This window comes from Clarias gariepinus, chromosome 11, assembly GCF_024256425.1.
Source record: "Clarias gariepinus isolate MV-2021 ecotype Netherlands chromosome 11, CGAR_prim_01v2, whole genome shotgun sequence".
NCBI classification, from domain to species: domain Eukaryota; kingdom Metazoa; phylum Chordata; class Actinopteri; order Siluriformes; family Clariidae; genus Clarias; species Clarias gariepinus.
In genome coordinates this window covers 25,568,155-25,589,067 of record NC_071110.1, presented here as the reverse complement: position 1 = coordinate 25,589,067, position 20,913 = coordinate 25,568,155, and the positions used below count along the sequence as shown (strand labels likewise).

Here is a 20,913-nt window from a genome sequence, read left to right as displayed (position 1 = left end):
CAAAAGGTATGTTTGGTGCAAATACAACACTGCACATCACCAAAAAACACCATACCCATAGTGAAGCAGTATGCTTTGGGGATGTTTTTTATCAGCTGGAACTGTGGCCTTAGACAATGTGGAGGAAATAATTAATAGTTCCAAATACCAGGCAATGTTGGCACAAAAGTTTCAGGCGTCTGCTAGAAAGCTAAAGATGAAAAGGATTTTGATTTTTCAGCATGACAATGATGCAAAACTTACATCGAAAATAACAAAAGAATGGCTTCACCAGAAGAAGATTAAAGTTTTGGAATGGCACAGCCAGCGCCCCGACCTAAAGCCGATTTGAAAATCAGTGGGGTGGTTTGAAGAGAACTTTGCACAGGAGATGCCCTCATAATCCGACAGATTTGGAGCATTTTATTTCTTTATTTATTTATTTATTTATTTTTTACAGAAAAGTGGGCAAATATTGCTAAGTCAAGATGTGCCATGCTGATAGACTCCTATTTAAAAAGACTGAGTAGTCAAACTCAACTTTATTGTCGATTCTGCTACATGTACAGTCGTGGCCAAAAGTTTTGAGAATGACACAAATACTAGTTTTCACAAAGTTTGCTGCTAAACTGCTTTTAGATCTTTCTTTTACTCGTTTCTGTGATGTACTGGAATATAATTACAAGCACTTCATATGTTTCAAAGGCTTTTATCGACAATTACATGACATTTATGCAAAGAGACAGTATTTGCAGTGTTGGCCCTTCTTTTTCAGGACCTCTGCTATTCAACTGGGCATGCTCTCAATCAACTTCTGGGCCAAATCCTGACTGATAGCAAGCCATTCTTTCATAATCACTTCTTGGAGTTTGTCAGAATTAGTGGGTTTTTGTTTGTCCACCCGCTTCTTAAGGATTGACCACATGTTCTCAATGGGATTAAGACCTGGGGAGTTTCCAGGCCATGGACCCAAAATTTCAACGTTTTGGTCTCCGAGCCACTTAGTTATTACGTTTGCCTTATGGCACGGTGCTCCATCGTGCTGGAAAATGCATTGTTCTTTACCAAACTGTTGTTGGATTGTTGGAAGAAGTTGCTGTTAGAGGGTGTTTTGGTACCATTCTTTATTCATGGCTGTGTTTTTGGGCAAAATTGTAAGTGAGCCCACTCCCTTGGATGAGAAGCAACCCCACACATGAATGGTCTCAGGATGCTTTACTGTTGGCATGACACAGGACTGATGGTAGCGCTCACCTTTTCTTCTCCGGACAAGCCTTTTTCCAGATGCCCTAAACAATTGGAAAGAGGCTTCATCAGAGAATATGACTTTGCCCCAGTCCTCAGCAGAGCATTCACCATACTTTCTGTAGAAGATCAATCTGTCCCTGATTTGCTGCCCTTCTTGACACCAGGCCATCTTCCAAAAGTCTTCGCCTCACAGTGTATGCAGATGCGCTCACACCTGCGCAAGCTTTCTGAGCAAGCTTTGCACTGGTGGCACTCCAATCCCGCAGCTGAATCCTCTCTAGGAGACAATCCTTGCGCTTGCTGGACTTTCTTGGATGCCCTGAAGCCTTCTTAACAAGAATTGAACCTCTTTCCTTGAATTTCTTGATGATCGTATAAATTGTTGATTTAAGTGCAATCTTAGTAGCCACAATATCCTTGCCTGCTAAGCCATTTTTATGCAACGCAATGATGGCTGCACGTGTTCATTTGCAGGTCACCAGGGTTAACAATAGAAGAACAATGATTTCAAGCATCACCCTCCTTTTAACATGTCAAGTCTGCCATTCTAACCAAATTAGCCTGACATAATGATGTCCAGCCTTGTGCTCGTCAACATTCCCACCTGAGTTAACAAGCCAATTACTGAAATGATCTCAGCAGGTCCTTTAATGACAGCAATGAAATGCAGTGGAAAGGTTATTTGGGGATTAAGTTAATTTTCATGGCAAATAAGGACTATGCAATTAATCTGATCACTCTTCATAACATTCTGGAGTATATGCAAATTGCTATTATAAAAAATTAAGCAGCAACTTTTCCAATTTCCAATATTTATGTAATTCTCAAAACTTTTGGCCACGACTACAGGCTACCTTTTCAAAAAAAATTGCATATTGTGATAAAGTTCATTATTTTCTGTAATGTACTGATAAACATTAGACTTTCATATATTTTAGATTTATTACACACAACTGAAGTAGTTCAAGCCTTTTATTGTTTTAATATTGATGATTTTGGCATACAGCTCATGAAAACCCCAAATTCCTATCTCAAAAAATTAGCATATTTCATCTGACCAATAAAAGAAATGTGTTTTTAATACAAAAAAAGTCAATCTTCAAATAATTATGTTCAGTTATGCACTCAATACTTGGTCGGGAATCCTTTTGCAGAAATGACTGCTTCAATGCGGCGTGGCATGGAGGCAATCAGCCTGTGGCACTGCTGAGGTGTTATGGAGGCCCAGGATGCTTCGATAGCGGCCTTAAGCTCATCCAGAGTGTTGGGTCTTGTGTCTCTCAACTTTCTCTTTGCAATATCCCACAGATTCTCTATGGGGTTCAGGTCAGGAGAGTTGGCAGGCCAATTGAGCACAGTAATACCATGGTCAGTAAACCATTTACCAGTGGTTTTGGCACTGTGAGCAGGTCCCAGGTCGTGCTGGAAAATGAAATCTACATCTCCATAAAGCTTTTCAGCAGATGGAAGCATGAAGTGCTCCAAAATCTTCTGATAGCTAGCTGCATTGACCCTGCCCTTGAGAAAACACAGTGGACCAACACCAGCAGCTGACAAGGCACCCCAGACCATCACTGACTGTAGGTACTTGACACTGGACTTCAGGCATTTTGGCATTTCCCTCTCCCCATTCTTCCTCCAGACTCTGGCACCTTGATTTCCGAATGACATGCAAAATTTGCTTTCATCCGAAAGCTGCTTCTCTGTAGCCCAGGTCAGGCGCCTCTGCCGCTGTTTCTGGTTCAAAAGTGGCTTGACCTGGGGAATGCGGCACCTGTAGCCCATTTCCTGCACACGCCTGTACACGGTGGCTCTGAATGTTTCTACTCCAGACTCCGCAGGTCCCCCAAGGTCTGGAATCGGTCCTACTCCTGTATGCCAAAATCATCAATATTAAAACAATAAAAGGCTTGAACTACTTTAGTTGTGTGTAATGAATCCAAAATATATGAAAGTCTAATGTTTATCAGTACATTACAAAAAAATATGAACTTTATTACAATATGCTAATTTTTTGAAAAGGACCTGTATACAGTGCATACAGGTGAAACTAGAAAAATTGTAATATTGTGCAAAATGTAACTTATTTCAGTAATGTAGCTTAAAGCATGAAATTAATATATGAGATAGGCTTACTAAATGCAAAGCAAGATAGTTCAAGCCGTGATTTGTCATAATTGAGATGATTATGGCTTACAGCCCATGAAAACCCCAAATCCACAATCCCAGAAAATTAGAATATTGTAAAAAGGTTATTCTAGGCTCAAAGTGTCCTACACTAATCAGCTAATTAAACCATAACACCTACAAAGGGTTCCTGAGCCTTTAAAGGTTCCCTCAGTCTGGTTCAATAGGAAACACAATCATGGGAAAGACTGCTGACCTGACAGTTGTGCAGAAAACCATTATTGACATCATCCATAAGGAGGGAAAACCTTAAAAGGTAATTGCAAAAGAAGTTGGATATTTCCAAAGTGCTGTAACCGAGCACATTAATAGAAAGTTATGTGGAAGGGGAAAGTGTGAAAGAAAAAGGTGCACAAGCGGCAGGGATGACCGCAGCCTGGAAAGTATTGTCAGGAAAAGGCCATTCAAAAGTGCTGGGGACTTTTACAAGGAGTGGATCTGAGGCTGGAGTTAATGCATCAAAAGCCACCACACTCAGACGGATCCTGGACATGGGCTTCAAATGTCGTATTCCTCTTGTCATCCTAAAGTCATCTTTTCTAATACGAGCAACTTTTGCATCTTATTTGGGAACAAAGGACCCAGAGTCTGGAGGAAGAATGGAGAGGCACACACTGCAAGATGCATAAAGTCCAGTGTGAAGTTTCCACAGTCTATGTTGGTCCACTGTGCTTCATTAAGTCCAGGGACAATGCAGCCATCTACCAGGAGATTTTGGAGCACTTCATGCTTCCTTCCGCAGGCGAGCTTTATGGGAAATTTGACTTCATTTCCAGGAGGACTTGGCACCTGCCCACACTGCCAAAAGCACCAAAACCTGGTTCGATGACCGTGGGATTACTGTGCTTGATTGGCCAGCAAACTCGCCTGACCTGAACCCTATACAGAATCTTTGGAGAATTGCAAGAGGAAGATGAGAGTCATGAGACCGAACAATGCAGAAGAGTTAAAGGCTGCTATTGAAGCATTCTGGTCTATCATAACACCTCAGCAGTGCCACATGCTGATAGCTTCAATGCCACGCCACATTGTGGCAGTAATTACTGCAAAAGGGGCCCAAACCAAGTACTGAGTACATATGCATACTTATACTTTTCAGAGGTCCGATATGTTCTATCTACAATCCTTGTTTTATTGATTGCATGTAATGATGTAAATTTTTAAGAATGTGGATTTGGAGTTTTATGAGCTGTCTGCCATATTCATCTCAATTATGACAAATCACAGCTTGAACTATCTTGCTTTGCATGTAATGAGTCTATCTCATGTATTAGTTTCACCTTTTAAGTTGCATTACTGAAATAAATGAACTTTTGCACAATATTAAAATTTTTCGAGTTTCAGCTTTACATACAGTATAGAGAATTGAAATTGCATTACTCTCAGTTCCCTTACAAACAACGCTAAGTACAAAAATGTAAAAGAACAAAACAGTGTTTAACGAAAAAAAAGACTTAACACAAACTAAGACAGTATTACAGTCTTAGTAGTTACTAATACTTATCACAGTAGTTAAGAAAAATTACTTTATCTGTCCTTCAAAAAGGGACAGATAACACACAACAGAACATCAGTAATTAAAATCAAACGGTGCCTCAACAAAGTATTAGTTTAAGTGTTTGCATGTTCATGCAACCAAATTATTTCAGCAGAAAATATTATATATTTATATTCCCTCCCCCCATACCCCCTACCCCCCTAAAAAATATTAGCAGTCTCGATTTACTGGAGTTGCACAGGTTATAGGTCACATTAAAGGTAGAAAAAGTTCTGAAATTATTTATCTTAATCTCTCTTTTTTTTCACAAAACCCTGGAATTTTTAACAGGGGTGTGTAGACCTTTTATATCCACTGTATATACTGGAATAATATCTGGGTTAAAACGTTTTATGACAATGGTATCATCTGTGCTATTGAGTTATTGAGTTTTGCTTTGTTTTGTTTTCAGATATTCTGGACCATTTAAAAGTACTAACATGATCATAGTGGACATAAAGCTTTTATCAGGGTTCACAGCAGATCCTAATGAAGTAAGAATAAGTCTTATTGCCACAATATCTTTAATATACATGTCTAGATAAGCAGATGAGCAACTGCCTGGTTTTTGAAATTTTAATTAATTAATGGTAGAACAATTCTTGTGTATTTTCTTAGCTGAAAAAAGCCACGTTGGTGAAAAGAGTTGACTCCAAAAATGACCATGTTATCATGTATATCGAAGTGGTGAGAGAGATTATTAATCTGTTAATGTTTTTAATGTTTAAAAAGGTTTTGTGTACAAATTTTACAGTTTGATGTTTGTTTAATCTCTTAACAGCTCCAAAGGAATGTTCCTATCAGTTATGAGTTTCACATTAAACAGGTCCTTCATGTTAAGAATTTGAGGCCAGCTGTGATGAAAGTTTATGATTACTACCAAACAAGTAAGCTTTTCGTTATATTATTTTAGAAGTCTTTGCAACAGTACAGAACTACCTTCATTTACTGATTATGCACATTTCATCCAGGTGACCAGTCTGAGACGGAGTACACCTCCCCATTTGAATTTCACATTTGCAGTGGACATGCAGGAATCTCTTTGTCTATTTGCTGTATGCTGGTTTTATTTTTTTATTTCATTGTTTTGTTATTGAAATAAAAACCTGTATCTGTAAAAACCATTATACTGTATGTTATGTCGAGGATCTTCATAGTATGATGGTACAAGCATAATTTCTTTTAGTATATTCAGTATTCCCAAGTGAAAAAGTTATGCTAAGTATTTAAATCCTAGCATACCAAAGCATACTTACATGTACTTGCAGCTAGACTAATGACTAGTAACCTTGGAATTTGCTATTTTGAAGCACCTAATTTTGTGAGTTGTAATTAAATTATTTAAAAGCACACTTTTAAGCGTACTTTTATGTGCTAAAGATAAACAACTTTACAGTAAGTATACATAGTACACTTAAAGTATATGCCTGTGTATATACTAACCTACATACCCGACAAAGTAATAAATGAAATTAAATTATTACAGCAATTTTTACTGTTTTACAAAAACACAAGTAATATAACATGAATATATATTCTTAGCGCAGCATTAGCGTGCTGTTATAATTCTGGCCAATTCCAAATACTTCTCATATAGTACACCCAGACTTCTATACTACTGTATTGCAAATGTGTATGGAAGTATAACAGTGCCAAAATTCCTCAAAGCAAAATAGCATACTGAATCACATGAACTGAAAAAAAAACTTGTCACAAAAAAGCAGTTTGAATTTTTCTGCTTTGAAATTTGACCTGAATGAAAAAATTCTTACAGCATTTACACTGCTTGAAATTTTACACACTGCAATTTATTGTGGTTGTATATTTCAACTGAAAATGTAATTCAAGCATTTAAAATTCAATGCAAAAATATTCACCTTACTAAATTGCAGTTAAAAAATATATTCAATTGTTAAAAATACAATCTTCATTATTTTTCAGCCTCACAAATTCAGGTTGAAAAAAATCAAGTATTAAAATTCAGGTTAAAAAAAAATTCGCTATTAAATTTTAGGCTGGAAAAATTCAGGTATCAAAATTCAGGTTGACCAAATACGAGTCTTCAAATTCAAGTCGACAAATTCAGGTCGAAAAAATTCAGGTCTTTACATCCGGGATATCACAGGAAGAGCAGTGGATTGCCGATTTCTGGGGTCCATGTCAGTGCACTTTAAAGTGTGCTCCCTGCTCCCTGTGCAGTTTACTTCGCGGGGAACAACTTGCCGATCGGAACGCGGCACTTCTAACTAACTGGCAGCAGGAGAAACGGCTCTGAGTAAGATTGAGCAGGAATTACGTGCTGTGAAGAAAATGGACCAAGGGGTAAGTAAAATTTGTTTTATTAATTAACAGGGCAGTACGAGTTATTTTAGTGTACTGTTTATTTATTTATTTTTGCCTTGTTTTCTCCATAGTGAAAGTCACTTAGCGAAGTTACATTCTTTTTTTGAGACTAATATCAGCTAACTATCGATAGCATGCATAGCGTTTAGCTAGTCTTTACTGTCATGCCCGGTTACTGACTGCAAACACCAGTGTAGCCTTAGACAGGTAACGTTACTTGTTGTATTTTGTAGTTGTCATTAAGTCACTGAATGTTTTTTAGTAACTCTTTGCATGAATGGCCACGTTCTTGTAAGTAATGCTGCAACGCTGTAAGGTCATGTACAGTTCGTCTCAACCAATTAGACTATCGTCAAAAGTTATTTCATTTTCAGAATTTTTTTTAAAATGTGAAAATATCATATTTTAAATTTATTATAAATGAAGTCAAATATTTCAAACTTTTTTGATGATTATAGCTTAAAAAAGTATTGGTCAAAAAAAAGTTTCCAATACAGTCCAAATTCTGACAGCCTGCATCCTTTGATCAAAGTAGGCATGGCGGTTCGTAAGACACTAGCAGTTCGCTCAGGTACTGCGGCGCGAGACCATTTAATGCTTTATATGTCAAAAGTAGTATTTTAAAGTCAATGCGAAATTTCACAGGGAGCCAATGAAGTGAAGATAAGATAGGGGTGATGTGCTCATATCTTCTGGTTATAGTGAGGACTCTCGCTGCTGCATTCTGGACTAGCTGAAGCTTATTTTTGCATTTAGATGAACAACCAGACAGTAAGGCATTACAATAGTCCAACCTAGAGGTGATAAAAGCATGAACTAGGTTTTCTGCATCATTTAGCGACAATATATTTCTTATCCTGGCAATATTTCTAAAGTGAAAGAATGCTATCCTGGTAATATTATCTACATGAGCTTCAAATGAAAGGCTGGAATCTATAATCACACCAAGGTCTTTCACTGTTGCACTTGATGGAACAGAAAGGCCATCTAAAGTTACAGAGTGATCTAAAATTTTACTCCTAGCTGAATGCGGTCCTATGACTAGAACTTCTGTCTTATCCGGATTAAGCAGAGGGAAGTTAATTAGCATCCAATTTTTTATGTCCTGCACACATTGCTCAACTTTAGTAAGCTGGTTTATTTCATCGGGTTTTGCTGAGACATATAACTGTGTGTCGTCAGTGTAACAGTGAAGACTAATACCATACTTACGGAGTATGTTGCCCAGAGGAAGCATGTAAAGGGAAAAAAGCAGTGGGCACAAAACTGAACCCTGTGAAACACCAAACTCCACTAGAGAACATGCAGAATAATCACTATTTAAGTCTACATACTGATAACGATCGGTCAAATAGGATCTGAGCCAAAAGAGGGCTGTACCTTTAATTCCTACTACATTTTCTAATCATTGAAGAAGAGTACTATGATCAATGGTGTCAAAAGCTGCACTGAGGTAGAGTAATACAAGCATGGTTACTAGGGATGCACCGAAATTTCGCCCGCCGAAAATTTTCGGCCGAAATAGCATTATCGGTTTCGGCCGAAACGTAAGAAAGCGCCGAAAATAAAAGCCGAAATTGTCGCCACGCCTCTCCCTTCCTCCCGTCTCGTTCGCGCTGTCATTACGCATCAAACACGGAGTATGTCGGCGGTTTGGAAGCACTTCAAAGTTTCAGATGAGGACAGCAAAGTTGCAATATGCAACATTTTTTTAATACAAACAAAAAGAAAATATTTTAAACATGTTTTTTTAATGAAGCCATTTTCGGTTTCGGTATCGGTTTTCGGCCAAGTGCATCCAAAAATTTCGATTTCGTTTTCGGCCCAGAATTTTCATTTCGGTGCATCCCTAAAAATTTGTTTTATTAATTAACAGGGCAGTACGAGTTATTTTAGTGTACTGTTTATTTATTTATTTTTGCCTTGTTTTCTCCATAGTGAAAGTCACTTAGCGAAGTTACATTCTTTTTTTGAGACTAATATCAGCTAACTATCGATAGCATGCATAGCGTTTAGCTAGTCTTTACTGTCATGCCCGGTTACTGACTGCAAACACCAGTGTAGGCTTAGACAGGTAACGTTACTTGTATTTTGTAGTTGTCATTAAGTCACTGAATGTTTTTTAGTAACTCTTTGCATGAATGGCCACGTTCTTGTAAGTAATGCTGCAACGGTCATGTACAGGTCATGTACAGTTGGTATAGTTAGTAAGTTAAGTACTTACTCATGTAGTTTAGTCACTTCATAAAGTATAAAGTAGTTCAAGGAATGAACCATACAAAAATAAGAGAAGTCAATGTCAAAATAATTGTTGAAGCAGAAACATCAGTAAATGTGAAAACATGGTTAAAATTAATTTACAATTTTTGCATTAATTAATGTCTCTACAGCTCTTGCTTTTGGGACATGTTTTAGGGCGGTTCCGTTCTCGCATGGAGCATGCTGTTGGGCATATTCCCATAGACATGGACTACCTGGAATTCATTTGCATACAAGAGTGGGTTTTTCTGAGTTCAGTTTCTGAGTTGGTGACTATCCCACCGAGTATTTTAGTGGGAATAGCAGAACTTCTCACATTAATTCATCAGAACATGCCCAGGAGGGAGACCCCCGTGGTCATCATTCAGCAGGAACAAGGGGCAAGGGGGTGTCCACGGTTCGAAGTCTCACCTGATCATATCAGTAATCTACTGGAGATGGATTTATCAGTTCCCACTATTGCTAACATGCTAGGGATCAGTAGACGGACCTTGTTCAGACGAATGGCGGATAATAATCTCTCAGTTCGAGCTCTATATAGCAGACTCACAGATGGGGAGTTGGATGCTTCTGTAACAGCTCTGAAGCAAAGCATGCCTCACTGTGGCTACAGAATGATAAGAGCAGCATTAAAAGCACAAGGACACCGGGTGCAGTTTGACAGGGTCAGAGCTTCAATGCACAGAGTTGACACAGAGGGAGTCATATCACGTTTGACAATGCTTGGCTGTGTTGTTCGAAGGACTTACTCGGTCTCTGGGCCAAGGGCTATTATGCACATCGACACCAATCATAAGTTGATTCGGTAAGTAATAAAATGTGAGTGTTTGTAATAAACTGTACTTAGTCAAACCATGTTACTATTTTGATTTGTGCTGTTAACAAAACATTTGTATAATTTTAGCTACAACATAGTCATTTTTGGAGGTGTAGATGGCTTTTCACGGAAGGTAATCTTAATTAAGTAACCCAAAATAATTTACAAGAGAAGATAATTATTCAGGATGTCTTATGTTCCTCCCTCTTTACTTTTATAGGTAATGTACCTTGGTGCTGCACCTAACAACCTCGCTTCAACCACACTGGCTTTCTTTCAGGAAGCAGTGGAGACTTTTGGCTTTCCACTAAGGTACATTAGATAACATTTACAGGCCAATATATTGCTTATAATTTTTTTATTTATATAGTATGGCACCCATTCAGGAAAACATACTATTAATCAAAGTATCAAAGTCCAGCAATTTTACTGTGTACGTTACTTTAAACTTATGGTTTACTTAAATTTAAACCCAAACTGGTTTTGCACTAATTTGGTATATAAATTCTAAAATGTATTCAGGGGACTTGGGTCAGGAGAGTGGGAATTCTAGGACAAGGAAGCTTAATCAGAATATGAGAAATAAAATTTACTAAAATGCGTGTCATCCTAAATTTGCATAATGTTTTTACATTTTCAGGGTAAGAAGTGACCAGGGCGTTGAAAATGTGGATGTTGCTCGACTGATGTTTACAATCCGTGGGACAGACAGGGGCAGCTTTATTTCAGGAAAGAGTGTCCATAATCAACGGTGTGCTAATATAGATTATATGTTCAGAACCATGTTTTCACTTTTACTGATGTTTCTGCTTCAAAAATTATTTTGACATTGACTTCTCTTATATTTTATGGTTCATTCCTTTTAGGATTGAAAGGTTGTGGCGTGATGTCTGGGCATCTATAACAAATGTCTATTACGATGTTCTGCACTCCTTAGAGGAATATGGCTACCTTGACATTTCGGACCCAACCCACTTATTTTGTTGTCATTCCGTGTTTCTTCCACGGCTTCAAAATGACCTCAACCTGTTCCGTGACACCTGGGACAATCACCCAATTCGCACAGAGGGCAGTATGACACCTAACCAGTTGTGGGCAATGGGAAGTGTCTATCATCCTGTACCAGAACCCATCATGGAGGTATGTGGCCCACTTTTGATAGCAGTAATCAAAATACATGTGTGGTCGTATCAGGCTTTATTCTTTTAAAGGATGAGCTATAAATAAGAATGTAATTAATGCCTGTTGCATTGAGAGCCATACAGTAGGTAGGCCTTTATGTGTTATGTTAAGTGAGCCAATATTTGTCTTTTAGGGACTAAGTGTACCACATATTGATTGGGAGAGTAGTGGCCTCTCAGCAGATGAACACACCAGCATCGTTATTCCGACAACTGAATGCCCCTTGACTGATGGACAAATGGCAGCACTAAGGGAAGCTGTCGACCCTAAAGCAACTTCACAGATATTCGGCTGGGACATCTATCTAGCAGCGCTTCAGTTTTGCCAGTCTATTGTGGAGTAATCACATTTATTTATAACTTGACATTCATGTTTTAACCATGACAAGCACCTACTGGAAAGAACTTTTGAGTGTTCGGTCTTGAAAGTATTCCTAACTTTTGTTTGAACTGAACTAATATTCAATTACAAATGCTGTGTATATCGATGGACCCAAATAACAGAGAGAATATTGTTGACAATGGAAAAGTACAAAATGTACATTTATTGTGCCATAATAAAACGATATCACCTGGAAGCTGCTTTCATTTTGACCAAAAACAATCCATAGGAACTGTAGAACAAACATCTTATTGTGTGGTGGGTGCAGTAGAATCATCTAACAGGCCATTTTGGCAAACACTGCATCATATGTTATTAAACTGAACTGACTATAACTACTATTGCTTAACTCTCTCTCTCTAAAAAAAAAAAAAAAAAAACATAACAGTGATATTACTGGTAAAGTTGCCTTTAAACACTTAGGCTATGTGATTAACACCAATAAGGTAACTGCTGTAATAAAGAAATCACATACAGGTGCCACGGCTGAGTGATTAAGGCTTAAGTTAGACAAGCCCAAATCCATACTTGCATGTCCCAATGCACATAATTAGGTCCATTTTGAAGGAGTGATAATCTTTGTAGTGGCCTGGCAAACGGAGTATACAGAAGCAGGTAGAGGATCTTGGGAAATCACCTCTAACAACTTCCACAGACAGGTTTTCTTTCACAATCTCCCATCCAACCCAGAACTTCAGCAAGTCCTTCCGCTCTTTGCTGGATGCTGAAATTTAATATACATTTTTTAAAAGTTATATTGTCATTTATGACAGCAACATAATTTGTGCTCTTGGACACTGCAAATTGCACAATTTTTATTTTAAAATACATGTCACTGAAAACATGCATAGCTAACTAAAGATGAACAATTATGTGTCATTACTTATAAAACATCATTTACATTAAATGTGTGTAACAACAAAGCAGGCTGTATAGAGTTGGAGGTGGTGTCGCAGGTGTCGAAATGTCTATAAACACATACCTGTATTAATGAACTGCTTCAAGTACCCAATGATACACTGGGTTGTTTCAGCTGGGTATTCCTCATCATCATCTGCAGCAGGCCAGGATATCTGAGAAAGCAGCATCTACAGCAGCAACAGTTTCAGTGATCATGATTAGGAGACTGTTGGCAAACAGTGACTCTAACCAGTGTTGTGAAAAAGTAGTTTGCAATTATGCAAAAAATTGCATTGTATTTAACATTAATTATGTGCTAAAGGGCCTAATGTAATTTAAAATGTAATGTAAAAAAAATCAATCATTACCTCTGCAGAACAAACGTCCTCTGATTCCACTGGAAAGAACATGACATCATTCCTTTGAGTCAGAAGTGGCCAAAGCAACGTCTCCTTAAGTCCTTGTCTGATTTGCTTCATTTGGCGTGTTCTTCTCCTGAGAACCTACAATGTAGAAATGTAGAAGCTAGAAAGTTTAAAGATGCAATGTAATTAAATTTAATTTTATTTGTACAGTTGAACCTTGGACTGCGAAAATATTTTTTTCCCCAAAAAATGTGCTTGTATATCAAAAGACTCGTATATCAAAGCAAATTTCCCCCATAAGAAATAATGGAAACTCTGATGATTCCTTCCACAGCCCAAAAATATTCATAAAAATTATTAAAACAAAATGTAAAGTAAAAATAACCTTTTTCTTTATGAGGGCCATTGTTGCAGTAGAGTTACTAAAGAACAGTCACTACACTTGGCCACAAAATGCCTTACATGCGCACACGGTCACAATGTTATAGTAAACAGTACGCTCATGTTAACTATACGTGTGATGTACGAGCACCGAGACCGAGCATGGGAGACGATTAAACACAATCATGCAGCAAGAGATGATCACGTGACACTCGACAGACAAAGAATATACGTACTACAGTGTCCGTATTTCAAGACCTCGTTTATCAAGTTAAAAGTTCTTCCAAATTTTTTACTCGTCTTGCAAAACACTCGCAGACCAAGTTACTCGCAATCCATGGTTTCACTGTATAGCGCTTTTACCAAAGTTTATTGTCGCAAAGCAGACAATTGCTTTTTAAACTGACAAGAAATCCTAACATCCTTACCGCATGTGAAAGCAGACGTTCATAGAGCCAACGTCTGTTCTCTTCAGTTGGACCAGGAAAATCCCAAGACAAACAAAGTTCCAAAACTTTATTGCGCTGGTTCTCATCCAGTGTATCCGACCCCTTAAGCTAACTCAAACAAATAAATAATCAGTACAAAACAACCTAAAGGCAGAAGAATATTTTTTGAAACATTAACAAGATACCCACATTATACTGTATACACATACCAGGTTGATTGTTTCTCTCAAATCAATATCAGGGCAGTCCTCCAAAAGTATAGTGGCAGTATCATGTGAGCCACCAAACAGAACATGTACAAAAGCTCTGCTGAGCCCTGCAAGGCATGGTCCACCATGAAGAAAGGAATGGCCAAGCATTCTTCCTGCTACCAGGAAGAGGTCACTTTCGATTAGAAAATGTGAAGATGAAGGCACAAGGTGGTCTGGCTGCCCCTTAAAAAGGCAGGTAACTCCTGTGTTCCCTGCTCAAGACAAAATATGGAAAAAAACATTACACTTGTGTGACATACGTGGTAACAGGAAATATTTAATTTAATAACACCACAGGTTAGAGCAGTTACGTTGCATGCATACCCAAGTTTAAATTGAAGCCATACTTTAATTTGTGAAGAACAGTAGAAAAAAAGTGCCGTGTGACGCCATCAACAATTGCAGTATCCCCTGAAGAACACAAAAAGAGGACACATTAAGCACAATGCTGCAGCAGTGCTTTAAATTTCACTAAACTGTATTCTACCTTCCAACTGGCATCTAAAGGGACATGCCCAATCCACATTTTGTTGCTTGTAGAAGCCGATAATGTCTCTCTCTTGCATTTCAACACCTGATCTGAGGTCCATACACATCAAAAGAGGCTTTCCAGTCTCATGCAGTCGAAGAATTTCCTGTGTATACAAGGCCACAGCCACTTTTGGATCAGGGTGCATCTTCCAGTCTAGATGGGCAAATAAGCACAGATTTTCTTAGAGTGGCAGTGAATGATGAAATGTACTCAAATGTTACCCAAAAGTAAAAATTAGTTAAGTTTAACAACAAATTTTATTTACCATTATCCACACATGACACTTCAGTTATGTTTTCTGCTATATCGTCAAATGTTCTACAGTATATGAATAAAAAAAAAACACAAAACATCAGACACTGTAGAATTTAGAAAAATGCTTAATTACACATAATAGATTTTATTAGTCTTGTATACCTTTCCCCACATACACTAGCATGAATTTCCAAGACATTGCGGGCCATTTGCTCTTGACATATAGGACAGCAAGCCTATGGGGTATAACACATTAGTACAAAAATATGGAATGGACACAGATACTGTACAAATTTTTTACATGTACAAATTGCGCACCAGTCTTTAACTATTACCAGCTGTTGGAAATATATATTCATGAAAACGCAAAAAGAAACAATATGGTTCAAAACAAATACAGCAAGTTTTTGTAATAAATAGCAGGCAAATGTATAGAAACAGTAGTTCACACATGAAAGATTAAATGTAAGATTACATTCAAAGCAAGATTACCTGTTCATTGTTCTCTGGTTCTGCTTCGTGGTTGTCCACCACAGCAATGGAGCATGATTTAATGTGGTCAGGATGGACTTGAAGAGGATACGGCAAGTTGCACTTCTTACATATTGCCTTTGGCATATTCTGAAAGGCCTCAGATGTCGGTGGCAATGGACTTGTGTCAAGCTCCTCCTGGAGTGGAGCGACATATATAACAGAATTGTCCTTTGCTCTTGCAGATTTTACAATTCGCCCTGTGTAACCACAGTTTGCTGGAGCTATCACAAAGAGCTTTCTGCTTCCCCAACGACCTTTAAGTGAAAAAACACATTTATCAAGATATTACACACTATATGCATCTACATTACACATGCAAAAATGAATGAAGCAATAACCTGCTTCCAATACTTACCACCTGCTCTGTAAAATAACCATCCACCTGTTACATCCTTCAACATCACATACCTTTTGAAAGGAAAAACAAAACACAATTATGAAATTATCAACATGAAAGCACAAATGCTACCACTGCTGTGCTTGATAATTAACCAATTAGCTAGAGACAAATCTTTAAACATATTCAATTTGTCAAACACCACATACCTCTTCATGAGTCATGTTTTCATCCAAATTTCCAGTTCAACGTCCTAATCCAGCTTGAGCATGAAGCAGCTGGTCTTGGTCATTTGGAGTCCTATCACTCTGTGCTGGAAGAAGGTGAAACAACACCTGAAAGGGCTTTGGTTTGGTGGGAACAGGACATGCACCAGAAAAACGGCGTTTTCCCCTGCGGTTTGCAAAAAGTCCTGGGAAGGATCTATTGGAAGAGAATTATATTTTACTAAAAATTGGCTAGCAATGTTTTTTCTAATTAAAAAGTCACCGTCTACCCATTTTATTCTACTGCATTCTATAAAAATAGAATGTGCCAAACCTGGTCATTTCTGTCTGAACAGATGTCCTTAGTGTATGTCCTCCTCGACTGTGTTGTCTGTAACTGTATTATAAAAAGAGAAACAAAACATTGTTTACAGAATATACAATTAGATTCCTGAGATAAAATTCAATGGAACTATGGAAGCGCGAGGCCACAGCACAGCACTATGCCATCATACCACCTTACAAATGTTGTGTGTGAAAGTAATACCTGCTACTGTTCTGGCTAGGCCCACCAGAACCTCCTTGGACACTGTTCAAGAGGGACAAAAGATTCCTGGCTGACCTCAAAACTTCCTCGTTGCCTGACTATAAACACAGTCAGTAATTTAGTTTATTCAATCAAACAAGCCGTTTAGAAACAAATCTGTAATACCAACTTTGATTTGCTATTATAGATTAATTATACAGAGTGAAATATTTATTGAGTGATTATATACTTATTTTGATGATTACTGCTTGTAGCTCATTAAAATAAAAACCTAGTATGTAAAAATATTGGAATATTCAATTTTTATGCTTCTGTCCGCTGCCAAGAAGATGCCTTTTTTTCTCACCTAAACCTCACAGATAACCCTTTTTTGTTCTGTCAAGAGAAAGATGATGAGAAACACCCGACCCAACAATACAGACAAACTGAAGGCTGCTATCAAACCAGTCCTGATCTTGACCCCTGATAAATTAGCAGTTATTAAACTGATTATTAAGAAACCTGACCTTGACCCCTGTCAGCTGTCCAATTACAGGCCAATATCAAACCTCCCCTTTATCTCTAAGATTCTGAAAAAGATAGTAGTGGAGCAGCTATGCTCATATCTACATAGAAATGGCATACATGAACTGTATCAGGATTTAGGCCTCATCACAGTACAGAGACAGCACTCGTTAAAGTAGCAAATGACCTCCTATTGGACTCTGATCAAGGTTGTGTAACCATTAGGGATGCACCGAAATGAAAATTCTGGGCCGAAAACGAAACCGAAATTTTTGGATGCACTTGGCCGAAAACCGATACCGAAACCGAAAATGGCTTCATTAAAAAACATGTTTAAAATATTTTCTTTTTGTTTGTATTAAAAAAACTACAAATTAATTAAGCAATCAAACTTTTATTGATAATAAATAACAGTAATAAGGCTGTTTAACAATAACAAAACTTGCTTCCAAGTGCTTCCAAACCGCCGACATACTCCGTGTTTGATGCGTAATGACAGCGCGAACGAGACGGGAGGATGGGAGAGGCGTGGCGACAATTTCGGCTTTTATTTTCGGCGCTTTCTTACGTTTCGGCCGAAACCGATAATGCTATTTCGGCCGAAAATTTTCGGCGGCCGAAATTTCGGTGCATCCCTAATTTTAAATATCTTGCAAACTTAGGAGTGATTTATCATCACCAATATACATATGGGCACTAGAATAAACCACACTCAGTTTTCAATTAGTAAATATGTATCCATGAGGTATCTATCATTATTACATTAGCACATAATCATTTAATTTATCAGTATGTATCTAATTATATTATCAGAATGCTTCACTTATAATCATTTAACTAGCAGTTTATTTGAAGCAGTATTATAATGTATTAATAAATAAGTATAATAGTAATGTGGTTTATTACTTTTCATTGCATTCAAAACAATTTTAAGGTCACAAAATATTTTTGTGTGTCTTTTTAGAGATATATCTAATAAAAAGTTAAACTATATTTCCCATAGATATTTGAATTATTGCCGGTGACAACTGTGGAAAATCCTTCCTATGAGCTTAAAATGTGCTTGTCTGGTGAACGCCAAAAAGGTGTAAGTTTTGACCATGCATAAAATACATTAAACACAATACCACAGAAGAATAAAAATAAAAGTTACTATAGTAATGAGTATAATAACTATTCATAGTGTAAAATGTAATGCATATAAACGTTTTTGTAATTATCCTACATGCAATGATCAGAAAGTACTTGTGTGTTTTAAAATATATAATATATGAAAGTCTTTAAGATAAATTATTATAAATATATATTAATATATGATTCTAATTTTAAAAATAATATGAATTATTATAATTTTATACCTCCACAGGATGCACTGGTTGACCATGCTTACTATACAATAAAGGTAATTAAGATTGTTTGTCAGTTGTCATTGTCACGTGGTCAAGTGGTAAAAATATATGTGTACAAATATAATTAGTGTACAACAAACAGGCTCAGACTATAGCATTTACAGAATATGCTTTTTTCATTCTTATTGTTGTGTGCTTCACCTGCCCCATAAGTGAGATGCACAAACAATAAAGTGTAAATGTGTATATATATTTATATATATATATATATATATATATATATATATATATTTTTTTTTTTTTTAAACTAAATCAACTACATCTTAACAAAGTTGTTCGGAATAAGCCAAATTTAAACTGCGTATACCTGTTTCTGTCATTGGTTAGAGATGACAGAGAAAATTTTCAGGTAATTTAAATAACAAATCAATGCTTAATCGCGCTACAATTTTAAATACATTAAATTTTTATGTGTACTATGTTTTTTAACTTAGGCATATTATCTTTCTTTAGTTGGAAACTATCAAAGGTTCTAATTAAATTTCAGTACAGGTAAACCTTGAATTGCGAGCATAATTCATTCTTGAAGTGTGCTTGTATATCAAAGCACTCCTATATCAATGTGAATTTCCCCCATAAGAAATAATGAAAACTCAGGTGATTCATTCCACAGCCGAAAATATAAATTAAAAAAATAATTAATACAAAATATTAAGTAAAAATAAAACTAGGTAACCATTTTTTTAAGAATCCAGACAGAGCAGTGTTTCCCTTGTGTGTTCACTATTGTCTGTGCGTTCACTAGTGTGTGTGTGTGTGTGTGTGTGTGTGTGTGCCTATGTGTGTGTGTGAGGCTTAAATAAGACAAGAGGAGGGAGAGGGCTACTATGGGTATAGGATGACTCCCTCCCTCCTCTTGCTCCACACAGTAGCCACCTCACTCCTCTCAAATAATTTAATTCAATTAAATTGTATTTGTATAGCGCTTTTAACAATTGACATTGTCGCAAAGCATCTTTACACAATCCAAATAATTATTTAAGTTTGTGTAAAATGTGAATGTGTATAAATCAAAATGATACTGTAAGATTGTCCCTAATGAGCAAGCTGAGGACGAAGGCGATAGTGGCAAGGAAAAACTCCCTGAGATGGCAGTAGGAAGAAACCTTGAGAGGAACCAGACTGAACAGGAAATCCATCCTCTTTCATAAATAAAGTAGCCCCTTCCTCCTCTTAAATATGAGCTTTCTAAAAGGGGCTACTGTGTAGGACGATTTTCACACACATGCGCACATGTGCGCTTAAACAGACACACAAATGCTGTGTACTAACAGAAACACTGATCTGTAGGGAACCTTCTTTAACAAAAAAACCTCTCTAATGACATTTGCACACGCTAACGGAATCACTGCTTTCTGACAAAGAGAGGCTCTGGATCTTTAGCAAGGCATCTCTCTAATGACACTTGCTTTTGCTTTACATGCACACACACATCCGTAGTTACATGCTCACAGATGTGACGCATGCGTACTGAGACTGAGCATGGGAGACGATTACCCATAATCCCACAGCACGCGAGAGAGCAAAACCATTGGTTCAGTTGTGATCATGTGATGCTCGGCATGCATACTACTCGTATATCAAGCCCTCGCTCGTTTATTAAGTTTCTAATTTATTTAAAAACGCTTACAGACCGAGTGACTCGCAATCCAAGGTTCCACTGTATTTACACTTGTATTATATTTGTCTGATTATGTATTATTATAACCTGACAGAGAGTGGGAATGAATATAATGACAAATTTGGTTGATCATCACTGTTTGATATACTGGCATGAGGAAGATTATTCTGAAACTTATGGTATGTTCAAATGCATATTATTATTAATTTTCCATCTTATGCATAAATGACATGAATTTACTCTTTATAAGTTTTGCATAAATTACATTATACTTGTGTTACAGCTAAATGTGTATGTCTGGTATACTGTATTTGTTACGTAAGGAGCTATTTTTAAAAAAGAGGTATTTGTACAAATTATATCCGTTTTGGTAATTTTCCTAAGGGGTTTTCCGTGAAGTATCGGACGTTGAAACCCTCAGTACAGTTCGCAAATTCTTTCCAGAAACATGGATATGGCAACTGTCTGAAGTGAGGTTAGTGCTCCAGCATATTATGTACTGTGCTTCATTAACAGAGATTTGACTACATTTTTATGTAGATGGAGTGTTGTTTTTGCCCTTTTAATATAAAGCTTTCTGGGAAGCATTAGACTAAAACATTATGTACATTGGGATAATCCAAAAAATATTTGTGAGTGTGATATTCTACATTCATATGAGGCTTTAAGAAACAGCTTTCCAGAGCTTG

General features: G+C 37.1%; 2 protein-coding genes and 1 pseudogene across 2 annotated transcripts; 2 read left to right on the top strand and 1 right to left on the bottom strand.

Annotated features, from left to right (window-relative positions):
* The window catches only part of LOC128533100 (alpha-2-macroglobulin-like), a 36,017-nt pseudogene extending 29,618 nt beyond the window's left edge, over positions 1 to 6,399 (top strand).
* A 548-nt stretch (positions 6,400 to 6,947) lies between these two features.
* On the top strand, positions 6,948 to 12,025 carry LOC128533102 (uncharacterized). Its single transcript, XM_053507306.1, has 7 exons — positions 6,948 to 7,273; positions 9,685 to 10,358; positions 10,458 to 10,503; positions 10,591 to 10,682; positions 11,011 to 11,121; positions 11,237 to 11,510; positions 11,686 to 12,025. Exons 1-7 carry the CDS (start codon positions 7,262 to 7,264, stop codon positions 11,893 to 11,895), a joined length of 1,419 nt encoding a protein of 472 aa, XP_053363281.1. The 5' UTR covers positions 6,948 to 7,261; the 3' UTR covers positions 11,896 to 12,025.
* A 414-nt stretch (positions 12,026 to 12,439) lies between these two features.
* Positions 12,440 to 14,476, bottom strand: LOC128533104 (uncharacterized). Its single transcript, XM_053507307.1, has 5 exons — positions 14,238 to 14,476; positions 14,008 to 14,136; positions 13,202 to 13,336; positions 12,916 to 13,021; positions 12,440 to 12,657 (listed from the first exon to the last, which is right to left on the bottom strand). Exons 1-5 carry the CDS (start codon positions 14,385 to 14,387, stop codon positions 12,440 to 12,442), a joined length of 738 nt encoding a protein of 245 aa, XP_053363282.1. The 5' UTR covers positions 14,388 to 14,476.
* Positions 14,477 to 20,913: the final 6,437 nt, after the last annotated feature.